Consider the following 25,890-nt stretch of genomic DNA (forward strand, 5'->3'; position numbering starts at 1 on the left):
TGAGCGGCTCCGTCAGCGCTCGGGGTGGCCGCGGGGACGTGTGCCCTGGCCTGCGGCCGTGGCCTGGCTGGCTCTTGGTTAAAACAAGCGAGCGAGAAATAAATTCGTGTTTTTAATAGTGAAAATGCTCGTGTTGACGTCTTCTTTTAAAAAATTGAAAATTAAACAGGGGTAGCTAACCCACACTGATTAACGTATGCGGTATTTTTAGGTCCCACAGGTAATTTAGGGGCCAAATAAAGAGCCTGTTGTGCTTATAGGTGGGGATTTTATCCTGAACCCGAGTTTAGTACTAGGGAAGCAGTACTTAGTCCTTGAATATTACCCTGTGTTGGCTGTTCTGGTGGGAGATGGCGTTTTGCCTCCCACATCAGCTTAGATCTCCCAATCATCACCTTGGTGATTAGGTTAAGAATTATAAAACGTAAGCTAGGATTTCTTAAAAGGTCTATGGAAATCTACAAGCATTACTGCATCCCCCTGTAGTAATCCTTGTATACGTTTTTCTAGTTATTTGTACGAAAAGGAGCCTCTGCTCTGTTTGCTCAGCACCCAGCCAGGTGTGCTTTGGGCTGTCAAGTAATGCTAAAGGTCTACAACCTGCAAGTCTTTTCAGGTTTATGGTTGCTTAAGTGGGTTTTGGGAATGTGCATGGCTTCCAGCAGCTTGCAGAATTTAATCCCTACACCCCCTCCAAAAGAGGCCTATTGTTTTTGTGAGCCTGTTTATTCAATTAGTGAAATAATCTTGAACTTTTTGTATTGTATGACTGCCTGTAGAACAGGGTAACTGCAGTGCTCTAATTAGGTGGCAGACAGCTGCGAGGTAATTAGCAATGCACAGCCTTGCCTCCTTTGCTTTGCTTCAGAAACTAAGGTTTCCCAAAGGTGTTTGCAGAGCAACTGTCCTCAAGTAATACACGTGAGGTTTTACTGCACATTTCACGTTTATTTAGTCTCTGGCTGAATATGGATTCACGAATGTTGGTGCTGTAGGGAACTTGCTGCCTGTAACAGCTCAGTCCTGAGTTCTGCTGTGATATCCTTTCTGGGCTTGCATGCTGGTGGTGACTCTAAAGTACCTGACAGGCCGGGGTGATCTGTGGGTAAGGGTCACAGTGAGCTGTTACCATAATGGAATTTTATTTGAAGAAACTTGCAAATAAACCTACGTCCTGAGAGCATCACAGCAAAGGAATTTCATGGCAGAGCTTGTTTCTGGCTGTGTTTGTGCAGCGCTGCTCGCCATGGAGAACCTCTAGAATGTTTCCAGACTGTGTTCTCTGACATCCATCTGAATTTACTGGCAAGTAAACGATGTCCGTAAGAAGCCCTTAACATGCCATATTCATCCAAAGGCTTCCTTAAGCTGATTTTTGTCATGTGCCTTTGGTGCCAGTGCTGTTGAGCCAAAGACTTTGAGTCAAGGGCTGTGGGAGGGAGTTGCCTGCTGTGCCAGCTCACATACATGTATTGACCTCAGATGCTTTAGTTCTGCTGCAGCAGGACAAATTTCCTCTCAAGTCTCAATTTTAAAGGCTTGTGTAGTCACTGCACCTGATTCTGGCTGCTGTCAGGCTAGAAGTAGGGTGCATATTTGCAAATAAATACCAGTTCTCTTCACCTCTTTGCAGAAATGGCTCAAGAAGAGATGGAAGTCGATCTCCAGCCAGTGGCTACTTATGCCGTAGAGAACCTCGGGACGCTTCCCGCAGAGCCCTCTGGTCAGGCAGCGCTGTCCTCCCACGTTCCAGCACTGGATGAAGAAGGAGGCAGCGTTCCAGTCCCTCCTGTCGATGATGCTGTTGTCGCACCGAACGCTGGGACAACGAGGGAAGTGGCTGCTGAGCCTGACCTGCGGTCGGGTCCCGCTGCTGCGACTCTGGGCGGGCTGCGAAGGCTGGCGGTGGTTCTGGATCCACAGCGGCCGTTTCCTGTGCCACAGGTCACGCAGCGGCCGCGGGTGAGGAGAGCTCGCAGGCAGCAGAGAATTGGTGGTTCCCAGAGGACGGTCGGTGCCAGGTAAAGCAGAAATGAAATTGGGTCTGAACTGCGCCCTTATCGAGTCTGGCACCAGTTTCAAGCTGCCTTCTTTCCTGGCTTGCAGAGCCCGGCTCAGTCCGGGTTGTGGCTGAATTCTGGGCAGCTGATGGACCTTTGTAGCTCAGTAGTGGCACAGCACTCTCTGATCTCTTCTGGCAGGATCCTTGCTCTTTTTTAAATGAGTCCACCCTGTTTCTTGCATTGGTGGTGTTGGCTTCGACGTTTTCGGTCTGGCTTGCAGAGCTTCTGCTCGCACCTTTCCCTCTGCGCTGCCACATACCTGCTGGTGCTCCCTGTGGCACTGCTGACTTGGCAGTTCCAGCCAGCACTTTGCTCACTGAAGCTTGCTCTCTGTTTTGCATTTCGCCTTTGATTTGAGGATTTCCTCATTAGGTTTCCTGGTAACAATTGCTGCAGAAACTTTCACAAACATGCAAATTAATATATTTCTCTAGGGATTTATTTGTTACCTCCGGGCAGAGAAAGTAGAATTTCTATGTTTAATACCATTTGTGATGAGTTTAGAGAGTGTTGTTCTGCAGCCAGAAATAAATCCCCACTTCTGGTTTGGTTGATTTTTGTCTCATCTTTGTAGCTTTTGTAAATGCCAGGGGTGAAATTATAATTAACTGGAACGTTGCTTTTCAATTCAGTGAGAGCAAGAACTTCTCTCCTCCTAGATGATTAAACAGAACTGTAATGTTTGCCCTTGGATTGCCTGTGAAGGTCACTGGAGTTCTCAGGGCTAGAAGGCAACCTGACAAATTTCGCTTTTGACTCTGAAGGATAATTGAGATGGATTAAAATGATCTCTAAGGTCCCTTCCAGCCTAGGCCGTTCTGTGATTCTGTGACAGATGAACGGAGGTGGGGGCGGGAGTGTTTCTATCTGGGGATGAAGTTCCAGGAGAAAAGAAAGTAGAAAGACTGGGCATGAAGTAGTCAAGGGAATGAGACTCTGATACAGGCCTCGTGCATCAAACGTCTCGTTCCGTTGATGGTGATGGTTCATAAAGTGGGCGATTGCGTGGGATTGCCCCTCTGCCAGCGGAGCTCTGTCCTGGTAACTTTGATAACTTCCTACTGCAGTCAGAGCCTGGGAGTTTTACCACAAACAAGCGTGGAGAGACACGCTAAGCCCTTAGCTTGCCTGAAATAACTGTGACTTTTATTTCTTGCTTTTCTGGACTCAGGGCAGTGTTGGACAGTTACTTTCAACTCAGCAGGACCCAAGAGCCAGCTAGAGGGCCTGTTCCACATCTGGAGCCCTCACATCTTGCGAGGGACAACCAGGGACACAGCTCAGACGAAACGATAGAAGTGAGCGACTCTGACAGCAGCGCTTCTGCTGAGGAGGAGGAGGAGGAGGAAGCGGTGGAGGCTGCGGCGCCACCATTACCGTCAGCCGTGGAGACCCCTTCAGCTGCAAGCTCAGGAGGTTTGTGCTACGTTTGAATTGCAGAGGGACGGATTTCGGAAACTCGTCTTGCTGTTTCAGAACTCGGTGGGGAAGTTGTTTCGAGTTTCACAGCAGACGGTGCTGAGATTGTTATGCCTGCAGCTGTTGGGAGCAGGTTCCTACCACAAGGCGTCCTGGCATGCCGTTCCAAATAGCAGTAGCAGCACTGGGTGATTGCTGCTGTAACGTTAAATACAGCCTTTTTGGTATTTGCAGGCTGCTGCGTTGTAAAGAATCCTGAATAACTTCAAGCTTAGAGATTAGTACGTAGCACCCTTCTGTTATATATTATCAAGGAGTATTACTGAAGGCATTAAGTCACCTTTCTGGAGATGAGCAGTGCTTTCGGAGAAGGATCTAGTTTGGGAATTTATTTTTTTTTTTTAATGATTTGTGATTTCAGTCTGCTTGATTTCAGGATTTTCTTTTCACTCCTGTAACTTTTTGTGACACTCTGTTGAGGAGATAGAGATACTTAGGACAGTGAGCTTTTTTGTTTGTCTGTCTCTTTCCTTGGCTTTTTCTGGCTCACAAGCCTTTATCTAGACTCATGTTCACGGGCTGCCACGCACTTAAGTGATGTTGTTTGTGATGAACATACGCAGTTTATGTAAGAGTGCCAGATAGTTAACTTGCTAGTCAAGCTTGTCGATGCCCAGAGAATATGAAAACAAGGTGATTTAGTTTTGTTTTTTATTTCAGTTTCTAAGGAATGTCCTTATACTTTAACTTCTGCCATTAGTTTTGGTTTTGACTAGCCAGCCCACCTTGGCTCCTTCTTTTGAGGGTACATCTATGAGGTGTCTTTTAAACAGATTCATTCTGCTTGTTCCGAGCTTAGTCTTACATGTGTCAATACTTTAATTTCTGCCATTAGTTTTGGTTTTGGTTTTGACTAGCCAGCCCACCTTGGCTCCTTTTTTTGAGGTGTCTTTTAAACAGATTCATTCTGCTTGTTCTGAGCTTAGTCTTACATGTGTCAGGAGCTCAAGCTGTCAAAGTGCTGTCTAGTATTGTGTGAACATATGCTCTCTGTTGGGTTTTCTGGAATTTCCTTGTCTCTTTTGCTTATCTAAGCCACTGGTTCTTCTTCAGCCCAGAACCACCAAGGCTGAGAACTTCATTAGTGTTAGCCAGGGTTAGGTGATACCTCTCTACTGGAACGAGAATATCTGCCTCAAATCCTAAATGTGACTAATAACGCTCTTGTTTTGTCAGGGAATAGAGGGAAGGCAGTGATTTCTGCTCCTTTTTTGGTTTACTAGTGGTGATAATCCAAATGTAGTGTTTCTGCGTGCCCGTGCTTCAGCAGAAGGACTAACAGAGGCCCACCACAAAAACATATGGCCCAACAGAATTGATAGCTTGGATAAACTACCAGCTGGAAAACTGCTTAAGTCAGGGTGAACGGACAGATAGCATACGGTAAATGCCTTCTCGGCACATGAAATATGCACGCTTAGATCCCTTGGCAAAATAACTTCTGCTCATTGGTGTCTTTCTGCAGGCGTGATGACGCAGGGTTCTATCCTTAAATCAGCCTTGCTATAGCCCTATATGCAGATATATTTGTTTCCAGCAGGTCAGAAAATCCTGATAGCAATTGCTGTCTTTAAAAGACCTCTCATTTTTCACTGAATGTGCTGAAATTCCACTACTTTCTATAAAATAAAGCATGAAGTCCTTCAGTGCTACCACTGGTAGCTTACACACAGTATCCAGAATGCTGATCTGGAGCTTTGTATGTAACCTGTGCTGTTATTGCACTGCTTACCTTATGCCCTGATGCCTTCAGGTCGAGTCAAGGAGAACTCCTTTTCCCTTCCCTACCTATCAGCTCATTTAAGCAATGTTTTCTTTAGTTTCCAGTCAGGTCCAAGCGGAGCCCCCTCAAGCTTTGTCTCAAGCTTCTGCAGAACATGGAAGTCAAGAAGGTGGAGAGACTGAAGTCCAGCAAAAGCAGGTAAGATGACCTAAATGCTTTCAAAGACAGAATAAATATGGTCAGCACTGCGTTTGTCTCAAAAATTATGTCATCTTTTTTCTCCTAGAGAACTCCACTAAAGAAACTGGAGCCATCGGTTCCTGTTGCGCTGCAGGATGAGGAGGAAGGGGATACCTGTACCATCTGCTTTGAGCAGTGGACCAATGCTGGGGACCACCGTCTCTCAGCGTTGCGGTGTGGACACCTATTTGGTTACACCTGCATTGACAGGTGGCTCAAGGGACAGGCAGGGAAGTGCCCCCAGGTAAAATAGACACATGCTCTGGAAGGGACTTGCTATCAGGTAACTTCTGCTGCAGGCACGATCACAGTAGCTGTTAAAACTGCTTTCTGCATGAAGAATCCACCTTTGCCTGCTGTCAGAAATAAAAAAAATCACCATTATTTTGATGTAACTAGGTCAGGAACAACTATCGCTGCTTTAAAGGGAGAAGTCTGACTTGGATCTTCTCCCTGAAGCAGAGCTTTTGTGAGGAGCAGACTCAGAAGTTTGAGAGCACGAGTGCTAAACCTGTAATTGGTTTTGCAACGCTGCACTGTGATCCTGGCACGTGGGAATGGCAGGCAGGTTCCTAGAAACTATTAACTAAGAGCAAAGAAAATGTTACTGGATGAGAAATCTGTCTGAGAACAGTTTTCAGTCAGTTAATCTGTGTTTAACTGAGTGCTTTTGTAGCCTTGAAGCAGATTGGGTTGTTCAGGTGGATCGCAGAGAGTGAACTGAGAAACAATTTGCATCCTTTAACGTTCATTTGCAGGTGATAGATCTGCTCTTTAAGGTGCTCGTTTTGGTTTTGTTTCCATGGGTAATATTGATCTTTCGATTAGGTCTACGCTTTCCAGTGATGTGCTTTCATTCCTTACTCCTTTTCTCCAGAAAAGAGTGTTGACAAAAAAACCCCAGGTCAGTGATTAACTTGTAAATAGGATTCAGTTCTGCCACTTTTCGAGCCAGTGGCTGGAAGCCCAGGATTTCTTTGACTTTGTCATTCTGAGAGCTGCCAGTCATGCCTGACTTCGTGCAGGATTCCCTCCTCTCAACAAGAAAATTCCTGTTGCCGTACGCTGCAGTTAAACCTAAAGAATCCCTGTTGCCATAGCAAAGGCCTAAACTTTATTTTTCTTATCCCTGTCAATTCTGTGTAAGCTTTTCTTCACCCACTCCAGGACCAGGCAGGATTCTCGGAGACCTTTCTCCTGTCTTCGCTCTCTGGAATTTTGTGACTGCTTGCTTCCTGAACTTTAAAAATTCATAAGCGGTGCTTGCTCCTTCTTTTTCTTCCAGTGATGTAATTCCTGAAAATTTCCTGGGAGAACTTGCTGTGGAGAGAACCTCACAGCTAAAATCCTCTTCTTTTCTGGCCGCCGTCCTTTGCGACGGGGCATTCTTCAGCTGAATAGTGCAGGGTTGCTGTGCGTGGTGCTCTGTATACTAAGTGGCTTGAGTGCAAGTTACTGTGAAATTGCAGCATTCCGGATCCTGCCGGTGACAGCTGCTGCCTCCGGGAAAGTTGTCTTGATCACTTACTGCTCCGCAAGGCAGTTCCTTAAGAAAGAAGGGGCAATTGTTTCCTCTAAAACTTGCCCGTGATGTCTATTACTTAGTAGCACAAAGATAAGTCTGCATTTTTAAGCACATGTAGTAATGCAATATTCAGCGGAGGTTACTTGGCCTCTTTTCTGGTCAGCAAACTAATATTTGCAAAATGGTTAGCTTGCAGATGCCTTAATTTCTTACCTCCCTCTGAGCTGGGACTTGGATTATCTCTTCCTTTAAACTGAATTGAAATGATTCAGTGGTTACAGCCAGATGCACAAAATTGAAATAGCTGACTCTCTGTGTGCCGTCGAAATCAATGGATTGTCCGTGTTTCCTATGGACACTGGAATGCTTTTATGGATTTGAGCCTATAGGATTTGATTAAAGGAATGCGGTTTATAAATAGCAGAGTTGGGAGTATACTCAGGGGTTCCTAAATCCTTATCTGTTGGCCAAGTAGCCAGTCTCAAAACAGATTGGGCTGGTGTTTTGATTTGGACTTTTTTATTCCCCGCCTCCAATCCTTTGATTTTTTTTTATTTTTAATTTTTTGTCCCTGGAACTTACCTGACCATGCTGTTTTGCCGGTACCTTAGCAGAATAAATGTAGTGGGAAGCAAGGAGATGCGTTATTAAAGGTGCAGTAGGATACACAACCTAAACTGTTGTAGCCCCAGTTTAAAGTTCTTGTGTCTGTATGAGGGGAGTGTTTTGCATACATGTTTGTGGGTTTAGGGAGTTGTTTCCAGGTAGACAGGCCCTCGCTGTGGACCTATGATGATTTTTCAGAATAATAGCTGGCAGTTTGGAGGGATGTATAGTTTGGATAGTTCAATTCTTGTTGGTGACCTGAACTTGTCTTGTATTTCAGTGCAATAAGAAAGCGAAACGTTCCGACATTGTGGTCCTGTACGCTCGCACGCTGAAAGCGCTGGATACCAGTGAACAGGAGCGCATGAAAAGGTACGGAGCCTCCGCGTAAAGATCTGCCTTCACTTGTTGCACGCCACGGAAAGCTGCGGTCTGGCTTCCGCCTCCTGCTTTTCATTTCCTCTATTGTCTAAAACGATTTGCGCATTCCCTTGGAGATTGCCATGAGTGTGGCAGGCTTAACAAACCGGGGCCTTGCTGGGTCATGTGTGTCTCACCCAGAAGGAGAATTTTCTTTCAGAACAAAATTGTTGAGTTTGTGCTTTGTGGTTCTGAAATAGCAAAAAAAATCCCTAATCTTGTGCTGTCTCCTGAGGAGAAGGTACACAGTCGTTGCCAAAAAAGCTGGATATTGCTAATTCATCATCAGAGAAGAGCGAGGCGTAGTTAGAGATGTGAGAGGGGTGAAGAGCTGACCTTTTCTGTCATCTTTTCTGCATGCATTAAAGAGTAATCTCTCATACGAATCACTTTCCATCTTGCTTTGTCAAACTCTTCATGTAGCTTTACTTACAAAAGGTCAGGAAGCATTACTATGACTCTGCTCCCCCTTCCAACCTAAATGTAGACTTTTTATGGAAAAAAGGAAAAACAGGCATGAAAATGAGGACTAATTCTCAGATAAGATGCTGTCACAGATACTCTTCTGAAATTAAAAGGCTGAGGGTATCTGAGTTGTCCTGAGTCTTGTCGTGAAGAGAATTTAATTGGGGTGGTCTTCAGATGTCTCTAACTATACTGCTGTTCTTTTAGTGCAGTCTTTCAACAGAAACCTCGCTGTCCTGGAAATTATTAATCTGAAATGTCTGAGGATTAACTGTCACGAAGTGAAAAATATTTCTTCTGTCCAGATTGCCACTGCCTAATGGTGTTCAAACTGTGCCTTTAGATGGGTCACACTTCAGATAACTGACACTGGAAAACAAATGATAAATAAGATTGGGATTTTTCTCCAAAAATATGGACGTAATTAGGGTGTTTAAATCTTGTTCTCTCTCATCGAGAAGTACTTGTCTAACTGCTGCTTGTCTCAGAATCTGATTGTAGTTCTTCCCTGCTTGCCCTGCACCTCTTCTGCCTCCTGTTTGGGTGGGGAGGCAGACAGCAGCGCCTGCCTGGCTGCCCGGTGAAGCTGAAGCTGCTGGCGATGGCTGCTCTGTGGCACGCAGCCACGAGGGGAGGACAAACATGAACACCGATGTGTGCATCAATCTTGTTTGTCTGTGGCCTTGAATTAGGTATGAGATCATGGGCTTTGTTCTTCGCATTCAGAAAAGCCAGCCTTCAGGCTCTGGGTACTTGTCTAAAGGAATGTGTTTGCGAGGGTTAGAATCAGCATTTCACCTGTTCCTTCTGGAGAAAAAAAAGCATTACATGAAGAAACTGTAGAGAAACGATAGAATTCTGTGCTTGGTGAGCACACAAGGCTAGGTCTGTATTTTTAGAAGGTGCTTGAGCAAGCTAGATCTCCCTGCATGTGAATTACTGAAATAACTGGAATATTGCAGCTTTAAAGTGCAAAATGCAGTAGTCAACATTATAGACCAAATATACAGATAATTTTAAGGAATACCGATGTTTCGTCCTCTTCAGATATTCTGTCATGTGTGAAGCCTACATGAAAGAGAAATGGAAGTTCTGTTACCGTAACCGATGCTGCTGAATGGTGTGTATGCACCTTTAGGCTCGAGATGAAGTACTAAGTATGGCTTTTTATGAATGTCCACAGAGATTTTATCAGTATCTGTCTATTTCTTATACAGCTATTTTCTCCTGAAATACAAAATTAGTTACTGGTAGTAGAAACAAGCTTTGAAGATCTTGCCTGTTAAAACTTGCTGTATTTCTGACATGGTATATTGCATGGACGTTGATGGAACAGAGACTTTGCTAGACTGTTTTGGTAGGGAAAAATCCTAATTTCTCTTTTGCTCTACTAAATTGCATTGTTATGTATAAAGTACACTTTGAGAGGGTGAGGAGAAAGGCTGTTGTTTCTATGGAACAATACTCGAGTGAGTCATTCAGTACAATTGCATAACTGAGAACACCTCGAGGTGAATGTACAGGGTGAGCATGGTACCGTATTTTCTGTTGCTTTTAAATTCACCTGAGCAGGACTTGTGTTGGGATGAAGCCTGAGGACAGTTAACAGCCCAGAGGAGTATCCAGGATAATGCCTGGTCCTAAGGATTGCTTTTTCCCTTGTTCCTCCAGCTCTTTAGAAAAGGAGCAAATGTTGCGCAGGCAAGCAGAGCTGGAATCTGCCCAGAGCCGTCTCCAGTTGCAGGTTTTGACAGACGAATGCAGCAAACTCCGCAAGCAAGTTCAGGTGAGTCTTGTGCTGTTTAATACACAGAGCGTTCTCTTTCTTGTCAGCCTGCCTTTGGCATGTTCCCTTAGAGGAGGGAAGACAGGCTTCCACTTTTAATAAGCAGCAAGATTTAGTAAACTCAACTGGTGAACCACGAGGAGTATCCTAAACATCCCAGGCTGGTGTATCCATGTACACTACGTAACACTGACCTGTTTCTTTGTGCTTTCAAGACTTAATCCAAGTTGCAAGTACAGCTCTTGGCAGTAGAGTGTTTTGGCTGACGATGTTGCAGGTTCCTTCCTGGGTTCTGTGATGCCGTGTTGTTGTATGTAGATGATACCTACCCTCTCACTGCCTAGTAACTCAGTTTTTTGCTTTCTTTTTTTCTACTTCTGGATTTTTTTATAGCCTTGCCTATTCATGTCTTTACCTTAAGCAACATCCTCTTTGCTGAAGTCTTCCTGGATGACGTAAGATAAAGCTTTATAAATTGCCTAAGCTTCTGCATGAAGCTCTACATGCTTGTCAGGGCTAATAAGAAAATTAGTCCACTTCAAACTTTGGCTTAAGGAAAATGTGAGTAAGATAAAACTGCAGGTCCGTAATGTCCTCCTGCAATTCTTTCGGTGTTAAATAATAGAGTATCCAGTCTATCTGAAGTTGCATGTTATAAAGATTAAGTACCCTGTGTTCTTTAAGCTTTGTTTCAGTATTTATACTGCATTCATCACTGTCCTGTGGTGGTTAATGTGAAAGCTGGAAGCAATTTTAAGGTGCTTGTTAATACTGTGAATAAACTGAAAGCAAACCAGTTTGCTGGGGAGCAGAGAATGGGCAGGAAGTCTGCAGTAAGTCTCTGAGCTGTGTGATTATATTTTGAGCATATGCCTAATGAGTTCTTCGTCGTACCAGCGGTCCTCTTCATAAAACAACTACTTGTTGAGGTCGAGAGGGTCCCCTGGAGGTCTGTAGCCCAGCCCTCATTGGGGAACCTCAGGTTTGGGTGTGCAGAGCACTGTCGTGCCGGGTTTTGAGTGCTTGCAAGCAGCTAGCACATCCCCCTGAACGTCCCGTTGTTCGACCATCCTCACCGAGAAACTTCTCTTTTTGTTTCCCCTAATGTCTTGTTTGAACTTGCCTTGTTACGTCGGTTGCCCGAGTCCTTTCAGGAGACAGGGTTGCTGATGGCACCAGAAAAGATATTTAACCAACATACAAACTCGTAAGTCAATACAGAAAGCAAAGTGCTGTGGGATTACATAAAAAAAAAAGTGTGAAATGTCTGTATGCACAAAGGGACATGTGGTCTGGCAAAGTTCAGTTAGGTAGGACTTTATTAGAACAATTGTGATGTTTATTGGTTGCATACAAACTATGGTTTCAGTAGCCTCACAGAAAGCAAATGCCACCCGTTTCCTCACAGAAACGATTGCGTGAACCCTTTTTTGTTGTCTGAGAGCTGTGCCTCATCAGCAGTCGTGTCGCTAGTTCTGGCCTTTCTTTAGGTTTGGATGCATTTTTTCCCTGCTCTTGTCCGTTGACCATCTTGTCTGTTGTAGTTTGTTACTGAAGTAGTTGATTGAGGCTAGGAAAGGGATGTTTTGTAAGTCTAGCTATATGAGGAAAGGAACTTGGAGTTGAGGGGGGAGAGGGAAGGTATTTAAGACTCTGGAAGAAGGCTCTGCACAGTGTTGTTCCTGTATGCAAACCTGCAGTGTGTGCTGTCCTCAGCTATATGCTGCACAGCGGGTTCAGACTTGCATTTTGGAAGCAGCGCTGCTGAAGCTTTCCTTTTCCCTCAAGTTTTTCCTTTGTGAGCACAAAGAACTTGGCAATCAGATGGGAGCTACTGCAGTACTCCCGAATCTGCCAGAATTTTGTCTTTGTGATCTTTGTGTTCACCTCTAGCTGATGTCTGGGAAAGATCTAGAAGTAAACGCTGGTATTTCCTTCTGCTGTTACATACAGGGAAGCTGATTAAGAATTGTCTGTGTCCCTTGGACTGAATTTGAACCTGAACCAAAGGCAGGCAGAAAGTGGAATTCCTGTAGTGCTGTACCCACTGTTAAGACTATAACTCCAAAAGGAAACTGAATTTGTATAGCTGGTGGTTTTCCTTTCCTATTCATTGTGCTCTCCTGCTTCTACTTCTTGTGCATATTCCTTGGGAAGACTTCTGCTGTACATCCTCTCCTTTCCCCAACCTGTGTGACCATGTCCGGCCATCGCCACCGTGGCAAGCGGAAATCCGGGAGGCAGTCCTAGTGTGTATGGAGACAAGCATGCCCTCAAGGCCCTTGGATAACCCCAGGCACCAGGAGAACTCTGCAAAGCTTCTGTAAAAAAAAAAGCATAGGCTTACGTTACCGACAGAGCATCCTTCGAGCGCAATTAGTGCAATTTGTTGTGCGGTGCGACATTTTTAATCACCCTGGTAGTGTGTCTCCAGTAAGACTTCCTGATTCTGCTGGGGTTGTCCATTGTGTTTAAATGTAAACACTGTGCTAATAGTCTTTGGGTTTAATTGCCGGGTTTCCTTTTTAATGACTTGGGTAAAAGTTCAGTGCTGAGTGCAGGTGACAAGGAGAGTATTGTGAACTCCCCAGAGTAACACATAATCGTAATTTCTTCTGATCCTCAGTGGTGGTGATATCCTCCTGCCTTTTAGGAAGAACGAATTTATTAAACTTTTGATGCAAAGTCACTTTCTTCTAAGTTACTCGTGTTTCCACTGACTGCTTACTCTAAGCTCGAAGCTACAGCTTCTATCATAAGCATCCTGGCACCGCCCCTCCCTCTTCTTCCTCCCCCGGTTGTTTTGTCTTTGCTTGCTCTAATAGGATCATCTTGAGTCTTCAGCTTTGATTTTTTTAAAATTTAATTTAATTTTATTTTTAATTCCCTTGGGGAATTCACAATGCATTTGATGCAAAACAGATCAGACCTCTGTAAAATATCAGAACCACTCTCCTCTTGACCGGTTTCCAAAAGTTATAGGTCTTGATGATAACTATTAATGCAGAGCTTGACCTTTGATCTTGCCTCTGAAAACTGCTGCCTTTGCTTAGATGCAAGTTAAGTGGTAGCGGCTGGTTCAATATTGAAGCTAGCTTGCAGTCTACTAATATATTCATAGTATCACGCTTGCAGGCCTTAATTGTTTAAAAATTACATAGTGTTTGAAGCATAATCTATGTTGCTCAGACAACAGAGAGCAAGTAGCAATTTTCTTAATTTATACCCTCCCTCCAATATCCCTGGGGTTCTGTACTGTCTGGTTTTGCCCTTGGATTGCAAGAAGGTGATCAACATACTTTCTTGAGGGGAAGGGGGGACATTATTGCTTGACTTACAATATGCCGGTGCCACTGCTCACATACCCACCTCGCCGTGGTGATCACTGAGGAATTCTAGGAACACCTTGTTGCTGGTGGAAGCTGTCCTCGGCCACGTCTCTGCTGAGCATCCTAGAGCATTCATCAGCTGAGATGGAAGAAGGAGAGGAGGAGGTGGCGGAAAACAGGGCTGGAGCTCTCAGGAGTTGTGTCGTTCCTGGAATTTGCTTCCCAGGGTTTACAAGAAGAGGGCCATCTTCATTAAATAGACTGGCTTGTTTCCTGCAACGCCCTTTATATTGAAACTCGAGTTTGTTTTGTTTTTTTATGGGGCATTCTGGAAATTCTGGAAAATGGTTTTAATTGAGTTTCTCTTGTGGTTTAGCTGCATGTAGTATTTGGCAGTCCGTTCTCTTTTAGACAGCATTGATCTGAGAATAACTGTTAATGGCTTTTATATGTGTTGCCCAGGAGTCCTCTCTTTCACAGGGTCTAGTACATACAGTAACAGACTCTGAGTACTTTCTGCCAGAACTCGCCTAGTGTTTGAATGCTTTTGTTGCTCACTGCCATAGTCAGTGGTCTTCGAAACCCAGCATTTCAGGAACAGAGTGGTCATGGCACCATGTTTTCCCTCTTTATCTGAGAATGAGTACAGTTGAAGCATCTGAAACAGATACCACAGAAGGTTGCTTTAAAGCTCTCCGTTTTGGTTTTTATTTTTTGTTTCTTTTCAGGAGCTGAAGGCTCTGGTGGCCCAGCACAACGGGAGCGCTTCTCAGCAACCTGGCCGCTTCCACCCCTGCGTCCCAAGCAGCCTCCCTTGCAGCCAAAGCCAGCGCAAGTACCACTTGGAGAATGTTTTTGTGGTGTCTCAGACTGGGAACTGCAGAGTAATGGCATACTGTGACTCGCTGAGTTGTCTCGTGGTGTCACAGCCTTCTCCACAGTCTACTTTTATTCCTGGTAATTAAGCAAGTCAAGATTGGGGGGTTTATTGATAGAAGTTAAATGTGTTTTCTACTTGCTCCTCACTTCTCTGCTTGACCTTTGTGTGTGCCTTGTCAACTGGAAATGCTCGTAATACTCCCTGCGGTTTGTCTGGCCCCTGCGGTGGTAGCTTCCTAGTGAGGTAGCTTGCTTCCCTCCTTGTTACTTCTACAGCAGAATCCTAGGAGAGGCTCCCTGGCTCTTCAGCAGAAGTGCCAGGACCATGAAAAGGTAAAAGGTGTGCCTGGCACTCCTTGCAAAGCTGAAAGAACAAGCACTCTAGGACCCGCAGAGAAGCTTCCAGCTTGAGTGAGGAACATTGCCTCCTGAACTGTAGCTGGATTGGTCCATGTGCAGCTGATTTGCCAATACTCAAAAGTTTTTGGGTTTGGGTGCTTGGTTTGGGTTTTGGGGTTTTTTGTTTGTTTGTTTTAAACACAAGTTATAGCAGCACTGTTTTCCAGTGAGGAAACAGGAAGCCAAAAAGTCATGGGCAGCCCTGGTTTTGTCTCCCTTTATGGCCAGGGATGAGTGACCTGACGTTTGGACGAGCACCAACTTGCTTTTTCAACGCAACAGACAGAGCATCAGGAGTCTGAGTTTATTTGCAAAGTACTTTGATGCTTTCTGAATGATGAAACTTACTTTATTTGGTTAATGGGTTTCAGATTAATATGCCTTATCTAGGCATAACAAAATGGTTTTCTGTGTTCAGCTGACTCTATTCTGGCTTTTGAAGCCGGGGAATGAATCCCTGAATGGAGGCTTTGTGGTACCTCTTGTAGCCCACGGGTTAAGTTCACCTGTAACCATTCTTTGCACTGATGTTTCTTGTATTAAATAGCCATGTAATCCTACTGTGTGTGTGTTTTATCTCGGCAGAATGCCTTTGAAGAAACTGGCTGAAGAGCAGCGGGCTCTTGTAACAAGAATTGTAATGCTGTTTGCTCTTGCTGGCTGGGGTCCTTAGGGATTTAGCACTGTTTCCTTTTGAACTGAAGAAAAATTTGTGGCAGTTCTTATCCAGAACAGCAAATAGCTTGTTACATGTTCATCCCATCACAGGCTTCCGTACAGACGTTGTAGTTTCGGCATAGAATTGCTAGCTCTGCGTGTGTGCTGCTCTGCGATAACCTGCTTCATCCTTCTTCTGTGACAGGCTGTGGTGTTAAGATGATGAGTGTGGCCAACCTGAAGAGCAGCCAGTACGTCCCCATCCATAGCAAACAGATTCGGGGGCTGGCTTTCAGCAGTCGAGGAGATGGCTTGCTGCTCTCTGCTGCTCTGGACAACACTCTCAAACTTACCAGGTGAGCTCTGCTCAGAGGAGCGACCTGTCCCGGCGGAGTTCTCCTGTGTGCAGGAGACCGGGTTGGGCTTTATTCTGTCTCACTAGAAATGTCTTGCAGCACTTGCTATTCTGCTTTCCAAAAGGTGCTGTGAAGATGAGATCAGGTCTGGGTATTCTTCCTGCGTGTGGAAGATAAGAGGGAAAGACTTATTCGTGCTTTCAGATCTTTTAGGTGGAGGAGTTAGAGCTACCTATCTGATACTTTTCATGTGGAGAACTCAGTGGAAAACAAATAATTCAACAAGGATTAACCAAGCTGTGTTGAAAGCAAATGTAGCATAATGTATAGATGTGAAATTTGCTGTCTGCTTGGTTTTCTGTTACTACTGGGGAATGTGGAGCATGGGGGCTTATACGGCCCAGAGCAGAAACAAGGAGTGTTTAGAGCAGGGCAAAAAATGCCCAACCTAATGTTGGCTTCTCTGATTTTAGGCTTCTTGCAGAGCATGGAATTCATCTGGGATATGAACTGCGTAGAGAGCATTGTTGAGCATGTGCTAGAGGAACGTGGGTTCTCTAGAACTAGCAGAGAATTAAGAGCAGCAGGTTGGAGACTAGTTATGAAGAGGCTGAGAGAATGTGTCCAGTCCTGTTAGAATTTACAACCTATGAGTGTTTTCTTGCTACTCAGGTCCCCTTCAATCTCAAGCAGCTTCAAAATTTTGTTGACTGATTGATTCTTACTGAGTTGTCTTAACATCTTTATGTGCACCTATCTGTCAGGACACGGTTAGGCAGGACATGTCTGTTGTATAACTAGTTAGTCCCAGTTCCTTCCCAGGAGTGAAGCCATGAAGAGAACTTAACCCTGCAACAAAAATTTAAGGAATGTTGCTGTCCTGTTACCATGTTCAAATGTTTGCTAGGCTAGTTAAAAGTTAAAAAAAAAACAAAAACAAAAACAAAAAAAAAACCCAAACAAAACCCAAAAACCTCTCAGCGTGGCAGATTTCTTAACAGATATGAGGTTGATATTCTTTTTGTGATTTAAATTGGAGGGCAGCTTCTCATCGCGGTATCTGCTCAGACGCTTGACTCCTGTGTCTGCCTCTCACTGCCTGGTTGGCTGCATCAGAACTTGTGATCCTCTTCTTGCCTTTGTGCTCCAGAATGTCTTGGAGTTAAGCACTTTCTTCAGCGCCATCTTCATACGTCTCTCTGAAAGAGAAAGCCCCCCCTTTGGTCATCTTTCTTGTCTAGTTGTCATAGTCGTCCTACCAAAAGGAATTGTCCTAAAGTCTCCTGTTCTGGCTTTGCCCCACTTGCTATCTCACTATTGCTTAAATTGGCTTCTTTTGAGGCATAAGCACTGTTCCTCTTGTGTAAAACGAGGGAAATAATTAATGAGAGATTTAATCTGAAGAGATGAGCCTGTCATCTCAAGAATATGAAATATTACGGGATTATGTTTGAGTCATTTCTCTTAATTGTTTCCAGAAAAGTTACTTAGCTTTCCCTTTCCAGTAAGGCAGCTGAGACCCTGCTCCGAGATTTCCTTTCTCAGCCTCCAAAGATCACTCTGGAAAAGGAAGCATTGGCCTGGAAGAATTATAAAACACTTGAGAGTATCCATGTGATTATTCTGTCTAGATTTTCCAGATTCACGTCTGGAGTAAAGGAGGAGTTAATTCAGAATTCAGTCAAAGGAGCTATGCTTCTGTCTAAAGGCTTTAAAAAGCTACATCTGCTTACCTTAATTATGCTATTTTTTCCCATCAGTAGATGCTTGTGCAATAGGCCAACACTTTGCTTTTCTTCTGCAGCTTGGCAACAAACACTGTGGTGCAGACATACAACGCTGGCCGTCCTGTCTGGAGCTGCTGCTGGTGTCTCGATGACACGAACTACGTCTACGCTGGACTGGTCAATGGCTCTATCATGATCTATGATTTGAGAGACACGAACTCTCATGTCCAGGAACTAGTCCCTCAGAAGTCCAGGTTCGGCATAAGGATTGTTCATTCCTCTCGGCTTTGCTAATGTTAAACATAGCTTCTTCCATATATCACACAGCAATTGTAATAGTTTGAATGGTTTTCTGTGACTCTCTTGTGCTAAATTTGCATTTTTGAATGGATGTGAGAAGCCTCTCCCAAGGTTGCACGGTATGCGTGTAACGTAGCGTAGTGCGAGCGTACGGCCCCCGCCTTTTTTTAAGGTGCACGAGTGTTCAGAAATGGACTCGCTGGTGCAGCTTAAGCAAGAGAATTGACTTCGTTTTGGAGCTGGGTTTAGGATTTCATTTGGAAAGGACCGATTGGAAAGAGGTGTGAGCTGCTGATGCTTCCATCTCTTCTGTTTGGGGGATCCAAACGCTGGTTTACACGCGTCCAATGTATGCCGTCTCATGCTTCTTAACTCTGCTGAGCCTTGTGTTTCCAAGGTGAATTTCATTTATTTTTGACAAACCCACGGAGGTTCCTTGCTTGAAGGACCGTTTTGTAGCCCTGCTTAGGGCCCTTTCTTTGCAGTGTGGCTGGAGAGACTGGAGCCCTAACGTAGAACAGCGTGGCTGCAGCTCTGACTCCTGTTAATCACACTTTCAGGTGTCCCATGGTATCGCTGTCCTACCTGCCCCGGATGGCCTCGGCCTCGCTGCCTTATGGTGGGATCTTAGCTGGCACCTTGGAAGGAGCCTGCTTTTGGGAACGGAAAGCTGACAACTCCTACCGGCCTCATCACCTGCCGCTGGAACCTGGAGGATGCATCGATATTCAAACAGAGATCACCACGCGGCACTGCCTTGCCACGTACAGGCCGAGTACGTATCGACGTCCAGCTGCAACGCGCTTTTCGTCGCCTGCTGTTTGGTGCTGAGGGCACGGCAGAAACCGCCCTAGCCGGAGCGCTGAGCATCTTGTGCAGAGATAAGAAGTGGCTGATGGCAAATGAGTCAGCTCGTACACCTACAGTTAACTTATCTGCCATTCAGTCTTTCCAAGGTTACTTTTTTCTTTCTGCCACGCAGGTAAAAACAACCCGTGTGTGCGTTGTGTGATGATGGAGCTGACTTGCAGCCCGCTGACAGAGGCCTCTGAAGATGTGGTGTGTTCTTCTAACCCGGTTCAGACTTTTAGTGCCGGGCCCACCTGCAAGCTGCTGACCAAGAATGCCATTTTTCAGAGCCCGGAGGAGGATGGCAGCGTCTTTGTGTGTGCTGGCGATGAGGCATCTAACTCTGCCCTGGTATCTCTCGTTCCTTTCAGTGGGGTGGAGGGCTTCATTGTGATTTTTAGGAGAGAAAGCTTACCAGTCACAGCATGAATGTGTTTGGAGGGGAATGGGCTTGATGGGATAGCCAATGTGGGAAATGCTGTGAGGGATGAACGCAGGCCCTTTAGGAAGGACAGGGAAGATGAGGAGAAGGGTCACCCTTGATAGAAAAAAGCAGTTCAGAGATGCAGAGGATGGACAAGAGCTCATGAGTCGGGTCAGAGGAGAGGGTGGGGTGACATGGTGCATCGAGTCTTAAAGCAGTGTGTGAAAGGAGAGAAAGGAACAGGAGAGCCTGTTCTCTAGAGAGAGGAAACTGTTTGGGATGGGCAGGGAGAATTCGGCAGTCTTTGACCTTGTGTGTCTCATAGCTCTGGGATGCTGGCAGTGGCTCCTTGCGGCAGAAGCTGCCAGCGGACCTGCCTGTGCTGGATATCTGCCCCTTGGAAGTGAACCAAACCCACCTCCTGGCTACTCTGACAGAGAAGATGGTGAAGATCTACAAGTGGCAGTGAGAGTGGTCCCCGCACCTGCCACAGAGAGGCCTTCCGAGTGCGCTGCTGACGAGACAGGGACCGCTACAGCACTTCCCTGGCAGTAGGCAGGAACCGGGATATGCTGGTGCCTGGAGCAATTCCTTTCTTCCTCCAGCTTCCTTTCTAGGTCTACCCTTATTTCTCCTGTGGTCAATTTTCTTCAGTCAAACTCCACAAGCTGCCTCAGCACAACCATAATTCTTGGACTGTCTCCAGCATGTGTCGCTGCACTTTTTTTTTTTCCAGTGTGGAATACAGCACGGGGACTTGCAGATCTCTCCTATGAATCGTCAAAAATAAGAAGAACTTGAAGACCTGAGACTCCTCCTGCACTTTCTCGCAAAGTCCTGCTGCGATAAAAGATGGCAACACTGACGTCTTGCTAGCATGGCTGGCACTCGGTGTAAAAGCAGGTTTGCTGCTTTAGGGAACGTACTCCCATGTTCTTCTGAAGGTCCAGGGTCAGTCAGCAGTTATTCCCTGATGAGGACAGGCCCTGTGTTGGGGCCACTGGAGAGAACAAGCTTGCAAAACCTACGGAGAGCCTTTTTTTTGCCATGTGAGTATATAATTTGCACTGTAAATCCTTAACTCTTTGCCGTATTTCCTTCCCCTTCTCTCTTGCCTGCTTCACCCACAAGCAAACTTGCCAGTTTGGTTGTGAGAAACAAAACGAGAGAAGTACAGGTAAAGAGGGAGAGATGATTCTTGTAGCGTTGGCTGCTGAAGTCCACTGTGTCCTTCCTTCAGGGTGGTACCATACTGAGAAGACCAGTAACTTGGAAAAGAATGCTGGCTTGGCTTAGTTGTGGGGTTGGCGGTTTGTTTGGTTGTTTGCTTTTTTTCCCTTAGAAGAACTGGTGGAAACTCAGGGATTTCATCAGCTTGCTTTTAGCTCTGGGTCAGATCATGAAACGAGACTTAAGCTTTGTTTTAAGTTTAACAAAAGCAAACTTGGAAGGATGTCGGAAGCCGCAAGATGTGAGTTCCCTGTGCTGGAAGCGTATCCCTGGGCACAGCTCTGCCTCTGGCCGCGCTGAGCGGCATCCGTCCTGTTCGGATTAAGTGTGCCGCCACGACCAAAATGATTTTATTTTCTGAAGCCTGGGGCTTGCACAGTATGATCCAGTCTTAAAAAATGAGATTGAGAAGATCTCGACTTAACTTTATATTTTTCTGTATAGTATTTTGTTCCTATATTTTTATATACTGTAAAAATAAAGCGTTTATAGTTATCCAATACAACTGCTGCTGCCGTACTTTAAAAATATGTCTCGGTGCTGTATGCTGCATACCTGGTGAGCGCAAAAAAGCATCCCCCCATGTGGGTGAGGTTTCTCATGCTTTGTATTCAAAGCCATGCTGGGCTTCGAACTGAAATACTGGAGACTTCTAATGACTGAAGAGTCCTCGCTGAACCACGCTACTCTGAGCAGAGGAGGGGAAAGGAGAGGGCTGAGCGAAGTCAGGCTGTGCACCTGGGACATCCTTTTAACTGGAATTAAACTCCCTGACGTGAGACTTGCTGGCATCTTAATGATGATCGGGAACAAAGGGTTAGTAGAAAGAAGAACGTTGTGAGAAGGGCTCTGGTAACAGCAGCTAAAACCAGGAGGAGCAGGCTGTGCTCTGCCTGCTCAGTGCGATGAGCTGCTTGTCCTCAGCTGGTCAACTCCCACCCTTTCTTTCCACAAAAGGCTTGGAATATTTTAAACATACACAGGAGAAGGAATTAAAAGGCCTCTTGAATTTTGTCTAGGTAATGCTTGTTTTCTAATTTATACTGCCCTGCAGGAATAAGAGGTACGAACTTAAATGCTCTTAAGATAATAATGGAAGATGACACTTTCATGTTATCTCAGTTTTCTAATCCAGAGTTTCAGAAAGAAAATTTCAAAGATTGGAGATGTGAAGAACCTTGTAATGTAGTCACAGGTTTGCAGCAGGCTCTGGGAAAGAGCACCTAAATGGTGTGCACAAAACCATCAGCATCAAGGACTGATAAAAGGTCACATGTGTTAATTAAATATTTGCTCATCTCTGCCTGGAGTCAAAGGGGCAGATTCGGGGGTGGAAGGAAGGAAAAATCAGCGTCTCGGCACGATGCAGGGCGGCTGTCATTAGAGGCTGAGCTGCTTCACTGGTGTTTTAGGCAATAAGCCACTCGGTGGCTATTTCTGCCTCTGTCTCCGGGAAGATTTTGTTAGCGTGGAGTCGGGCGGCCCCTTGGCAACTCCTGTAGTAAATCCGATGTGAGGTGATAGGTGAAGTCGGGCAGCGCTGTGGCTTCTGCAGACAAAGCCTTGCTCTTAGCTCAGCACAGGCATTCTTTAATTTTTTTTTTTTTTCTCAAAGCTGTAGCAGGGGAGCACTTTTCCTAATTTTAGTTCTTGCAAAACCAGGCCTGAGGGACAGCGTTGGCCAGAGCTGGCCATGGTGGCAGCTTGGCAGGAAAGCAGGGGGCTGCGCCGGTGCTGAGCACAGTCCAGCTTGTTCCCTGCCGTCAGCTTGGTGGGGAAGGGGAAGCTGGACTCGGAGGGATTCTTGCTTTTTGGAGAAGGGCTGTCCTCCAACGTCCCTCTAACAGGAGTGAGCCAGTGTCCAGGCTTGGCTCTGTTACTTCCCGAAGGGCAGAAAAATGATTATTTTATGTGTCCCGAACCAAATTGGATTATAACCAGACAATGCAGCAAGTGAAACAGGCAGCTTAAGCTCAACCTTGTCATGCTGAGGCAGCCAGAGCATCCCGGTGGGATTTCATCTAGTTCTCCTTTTTGGTTTGCAAGGAGATGTGGCAGGATTGTCTGCCAATGTAGATTAGCAGATTTTCTACCAAGGCAGTAAATTCCTGAATACGCCTGGCTTTCTGCTGGTTTAGGAAGGAGAGAGAATATGGAGAAAAGGAGTTCAGGGAAGAGGGAGTTGGGGGAAACGAAGTGAAGGAGCAAGCAAAAATCACTCTTCTATTGAGTTTGATTTGCATCAAATACCAGAACTAGTAAATGGGAAAGAAAAGATTTCACTGCTGAGAGAAGGGCGTGGTCTCCCCTGCTGGGATGGCACTTTCAACTTTTCTATTAGCAAATCTGCAGATAAGGCTTTTTCCAGCTGAAAAGGTGAATTAGTTGAGTGCTCAGACACCTTAATCCTGCAAAATTGAGCAGAGGGAGGGTCGCAGCACCTTGGCAGCAGGACTGCCCCTTGGCCAAGCCACTGCTGTCCCCTCCAGGCGCTCTCAGCCTGCAAACTCAAGCGTGTTGTAAACAGCCTCCATCACTTCAGATTATATTTATCATTGTTTATTTGCATTTGAGATAAAGATATTTAGAGATACTGCTGAGAAGGCAGAAATGCCTTGTGCTTGCATCACTTCTCTTTGCTAAAGAAGGGCTGCACTCGGGTGGCAACTGGAGCTGGTGGGTGCCTGTAGGAAACTCTGGGACTGGGGAGTTCGTGGATAAACTCTTGGAGCAGTAGCAGCGTCTCAAGAGCACTCAGGGCCTGTGGGATATTGCTTTTATCCTGTCTCTTGCAAAATAGTGCTGATAAGTAGCAAAAAGGAAAAAAAAAAAAAAGGAGTTTGGGGTACTGTGCCCGAAAATGCTTATCCTCGGACTGAATTTAGCAGGTAACGGGTAATACTCAGCCTATGCTGGTCTGGAGGAAAAAGAAATACCTTGAACTAATTTCAGTGATTATCTCACCCAGTGAAACGTAATTAATTTGAGGGTCCAGGGAGTTTAGTCTTGCATCGAGTCCAATTTGCTGTTTCCGTTAGCGGTGGCAGGAGGGGGAGCGAGCCCGCTGTGCTTCCGACAGCGTCAAGCTGGGAGGAGGGCTTGGGAAGGCAGCGGCGGGATTGGGAAATTATTGTGGCAGGTCCAAGGAAGGGTTAGAAGATTGCCCTCCCCTCCTTTTTTATTTTTTTTGAAAAGTAAATGCTAACTGCAAGGTAGAGCTGTGCAAGTACAGGAGGAGCAACAAGCTCCGCAGGAGCAACCCCGAGCTTCAAGAGGCAAAGATGCGTCAATGGCATCGCTCTTGCAAAAATCACAGATGTCACGTCGGGTGAAGAGTTGTGCGTAAGAGACAACGCTCCCTGTGTGACGCTCACGAGCTTGCAGCTGGAATATTGTCTCCTGTTTGTCCACAGCTTCCTCGGAAGCTAAACACGGCCCTGGCCCTCCGGCTGTTTCCTAATGTGGATGAGCGACGGTGCTGCAGAACTTTGACCTACAAGAAAACAAAGCGGAGCTGAACCTGTGCACGTCATGCAAATAACCACTGCATGGGCTGAGGAAGAGCTTTTTGATGAGGTTTCCCAGCAGCTTGACTTGCCCCGCAAAGCTAAGCGCTGTATAAATGCCTTTTACTGCTTGAAGCTGTGAGACATGAATATGCTGCCTGCTACAGAGGCAGACGACTGCAAGCACTTAATGCAGCACCCAGAGCCCGAGAGCTTTGCTGTTAAAACGCTTAAAATGTGGTAATAAAGGAATTTCCACCGAGCCTGTACTGAGGGAGAGGGGCTGCAGTTGCAGTGAGATGCTGGGGTTGTTGCACAGGCGGAAAGAAATACCTCTTCCTTGTTTAACTTGTGTAGGGCTCTATTTTATGAAATGCTTCTCTAATGCCAGATTATGCAGGATGGTAAAATCTAAGTCTGGGAGGAGGCACCCCTTGAGCACATGATGCTTGGCAGAAGGATGTGGGCTGCTCATCAAAAACTCGAGTCTCTGCCTAGCACCCAAGGGTGTGGGAAGAAGGGAGTTATAATCCAGCTCTGCTGCTCCCCGTCCTGCGACGGCCGGAGGAGCGGAGCCAGCTCCTGTGCTGGGCTGGCTCTTCAGATAATCTTCCACTAAGCCAAAGGGGCTGGCAAGCATGAGCTGGATTTTGCTGGCATTAGTTTCTAAGCAGTCCCAGCTGCGCGGCCCCTGAGTGCCAACACAAAGCCACTTTCCTCAGTGCCATGTTCCAGCGTGATGCGAGAATGGAAGAAACGTGAGGGCTGACCCCCAGCTCCCTCTCCTGCCCTCGTCTCCACCTGGACGAGGTGGTTGCAGGTTTGTGGGCACGGTGGGTTCCAGCTCTCTCCGGTAGCTCCTGGTGGGGGTCAGATGGCTGGTGGCATCCCCAAAAGAAGAGTTTTGAAGAGGCAGCCTGGGGCAGGAAGGCAGCAGCCCTACAGCTGTTTTTCACTCCAGCTCACAGAGCCAGGGCAGACCCATGAGGTGCCCTGGGAAAAGCTTCTCACTTTGGACCAGTGCTGGCTTGCTGGGAAAACTGTTGCTGGAGTCAACCAGAGAGAGGAATTTAGATGGGATTCTCCCTGTTTCCATCTGTTGTTGGAAGTGAAGCTGAGATTTTCAGGCAAACCCACCCTGGGAGGGTGCTGTGAACCGGCCTGGTGACATCCTGCCGCTGGGAGGGCACCTGGAGACCTGTGGTTCCTGAGCTGGTGGCACTGCTGCCATCAACCCAACACCTGGGCAGGTATTTTTTTACTGTGAAATTCAGATGTGTCTAAAACAAGCAGGCTTGTGGCACCCCCAAGATGTGATTTTTCTGCCCTTGTTTGGCCTCCTCCTGCTCCCTTGGGGGGAAACCCCAGGGCTGGGCCACCCTGGTGCACAGGCAGAAGATCACACCAGCCAGGATCTCAGCCTCCGGCATGGGGAAACGCCAGCGGCAAAGTTGTCTGGACCGGTGGGGTTTGTTGCCTATCTCTGGAATGAGGCAAATGATCTCCAGAGGTCCCTTCCAAGCCCTAACACGCCGTGCTTCCGGGATGCAACGCTTAATTGTGTGATCCTCAGCTAGTTTTTCAATGTGAGCCCTTGCCTATGAGCATCCTGGATGGCTGGCAGTCGCTATCTTGCGGGTTTTTTCTCCAGTATTTTATTCATTTTGAGCAGCTACTCCAGATTTTTTCTTTGTTGTTCCAGAGTTCTCTCTCCTTGACCCTGCCCAGAGCACCGTCTCCTCCTGGCCCTTCCTATGTCCTCCATCCCCAGGGCAGCCGAGACCTTCTCAGGCTTTTACCTCTCCACAACGCCCATCTGAGGAGGACAGCACTGCAACCTCTGTTTCATGGGCCGCAACAGAGATAATTTGGGCAAAAAAAACTGCCTTGGGCACGCCATGAGGCTGGGCTGTCTACCCATAGGCAT

At 46.1% G+C, this 25,890-nt stretch overlaps 1 protein-coding gene across 1 annotated transcript; it reads left to right on the forward strand.

Moving 5' to 3' along the window:
* Positions 1 to 1,635: 1,635 nt before the first annotated feature.
* On the forward strand, positions 1,636 to 19,747 carry RFWD3 (ring finger and WD repeat domain 3). Its single transcript, XM_009867233.1, has 12 exons — positions 1,636 to 2,021; positions 3,235 to 3,479; positions 5,363 to 5,463; positions 5,552 to 5,749; positions 7,917 to 8,008; positions 10,193 to 10,307; positions 14,365 to 14,593; positions 15,777 to 15,927; positions 17,732 to 17,908; positions 18,515 to 18,729; positions 18,937 to 19,154; positions 19,553 to 19,747. Exons 1-12 carry the CDS (start codon positions 1,636 to 1,638, stop codon positions 19,694 to 19,696), a joined length of 2,271 nt encoding a protein of 756 aa, XP_009865535.1. The 3' UTR covers positions 19,697 to 19,747.
* The last annotated feature ends 6,143 nt before the right edge of the window (positions 19,748 to 25,890 follow it).

This window comes from Apaloderma vittatum, unplaced genomic scaffold, assembly GCF_000703405.1.
Source record: "Apaloderma vittatum isolate BGI_N311 unplaced genomic scaffold, ASM70340v1 scaffold25603, whole genome shotgun sequence".
NCBI lineage: Eukaryota > Metazoa > Chordata > Aves > Trogoniformes > Trogonidae > Apaloderma > Apaloderma vittatum.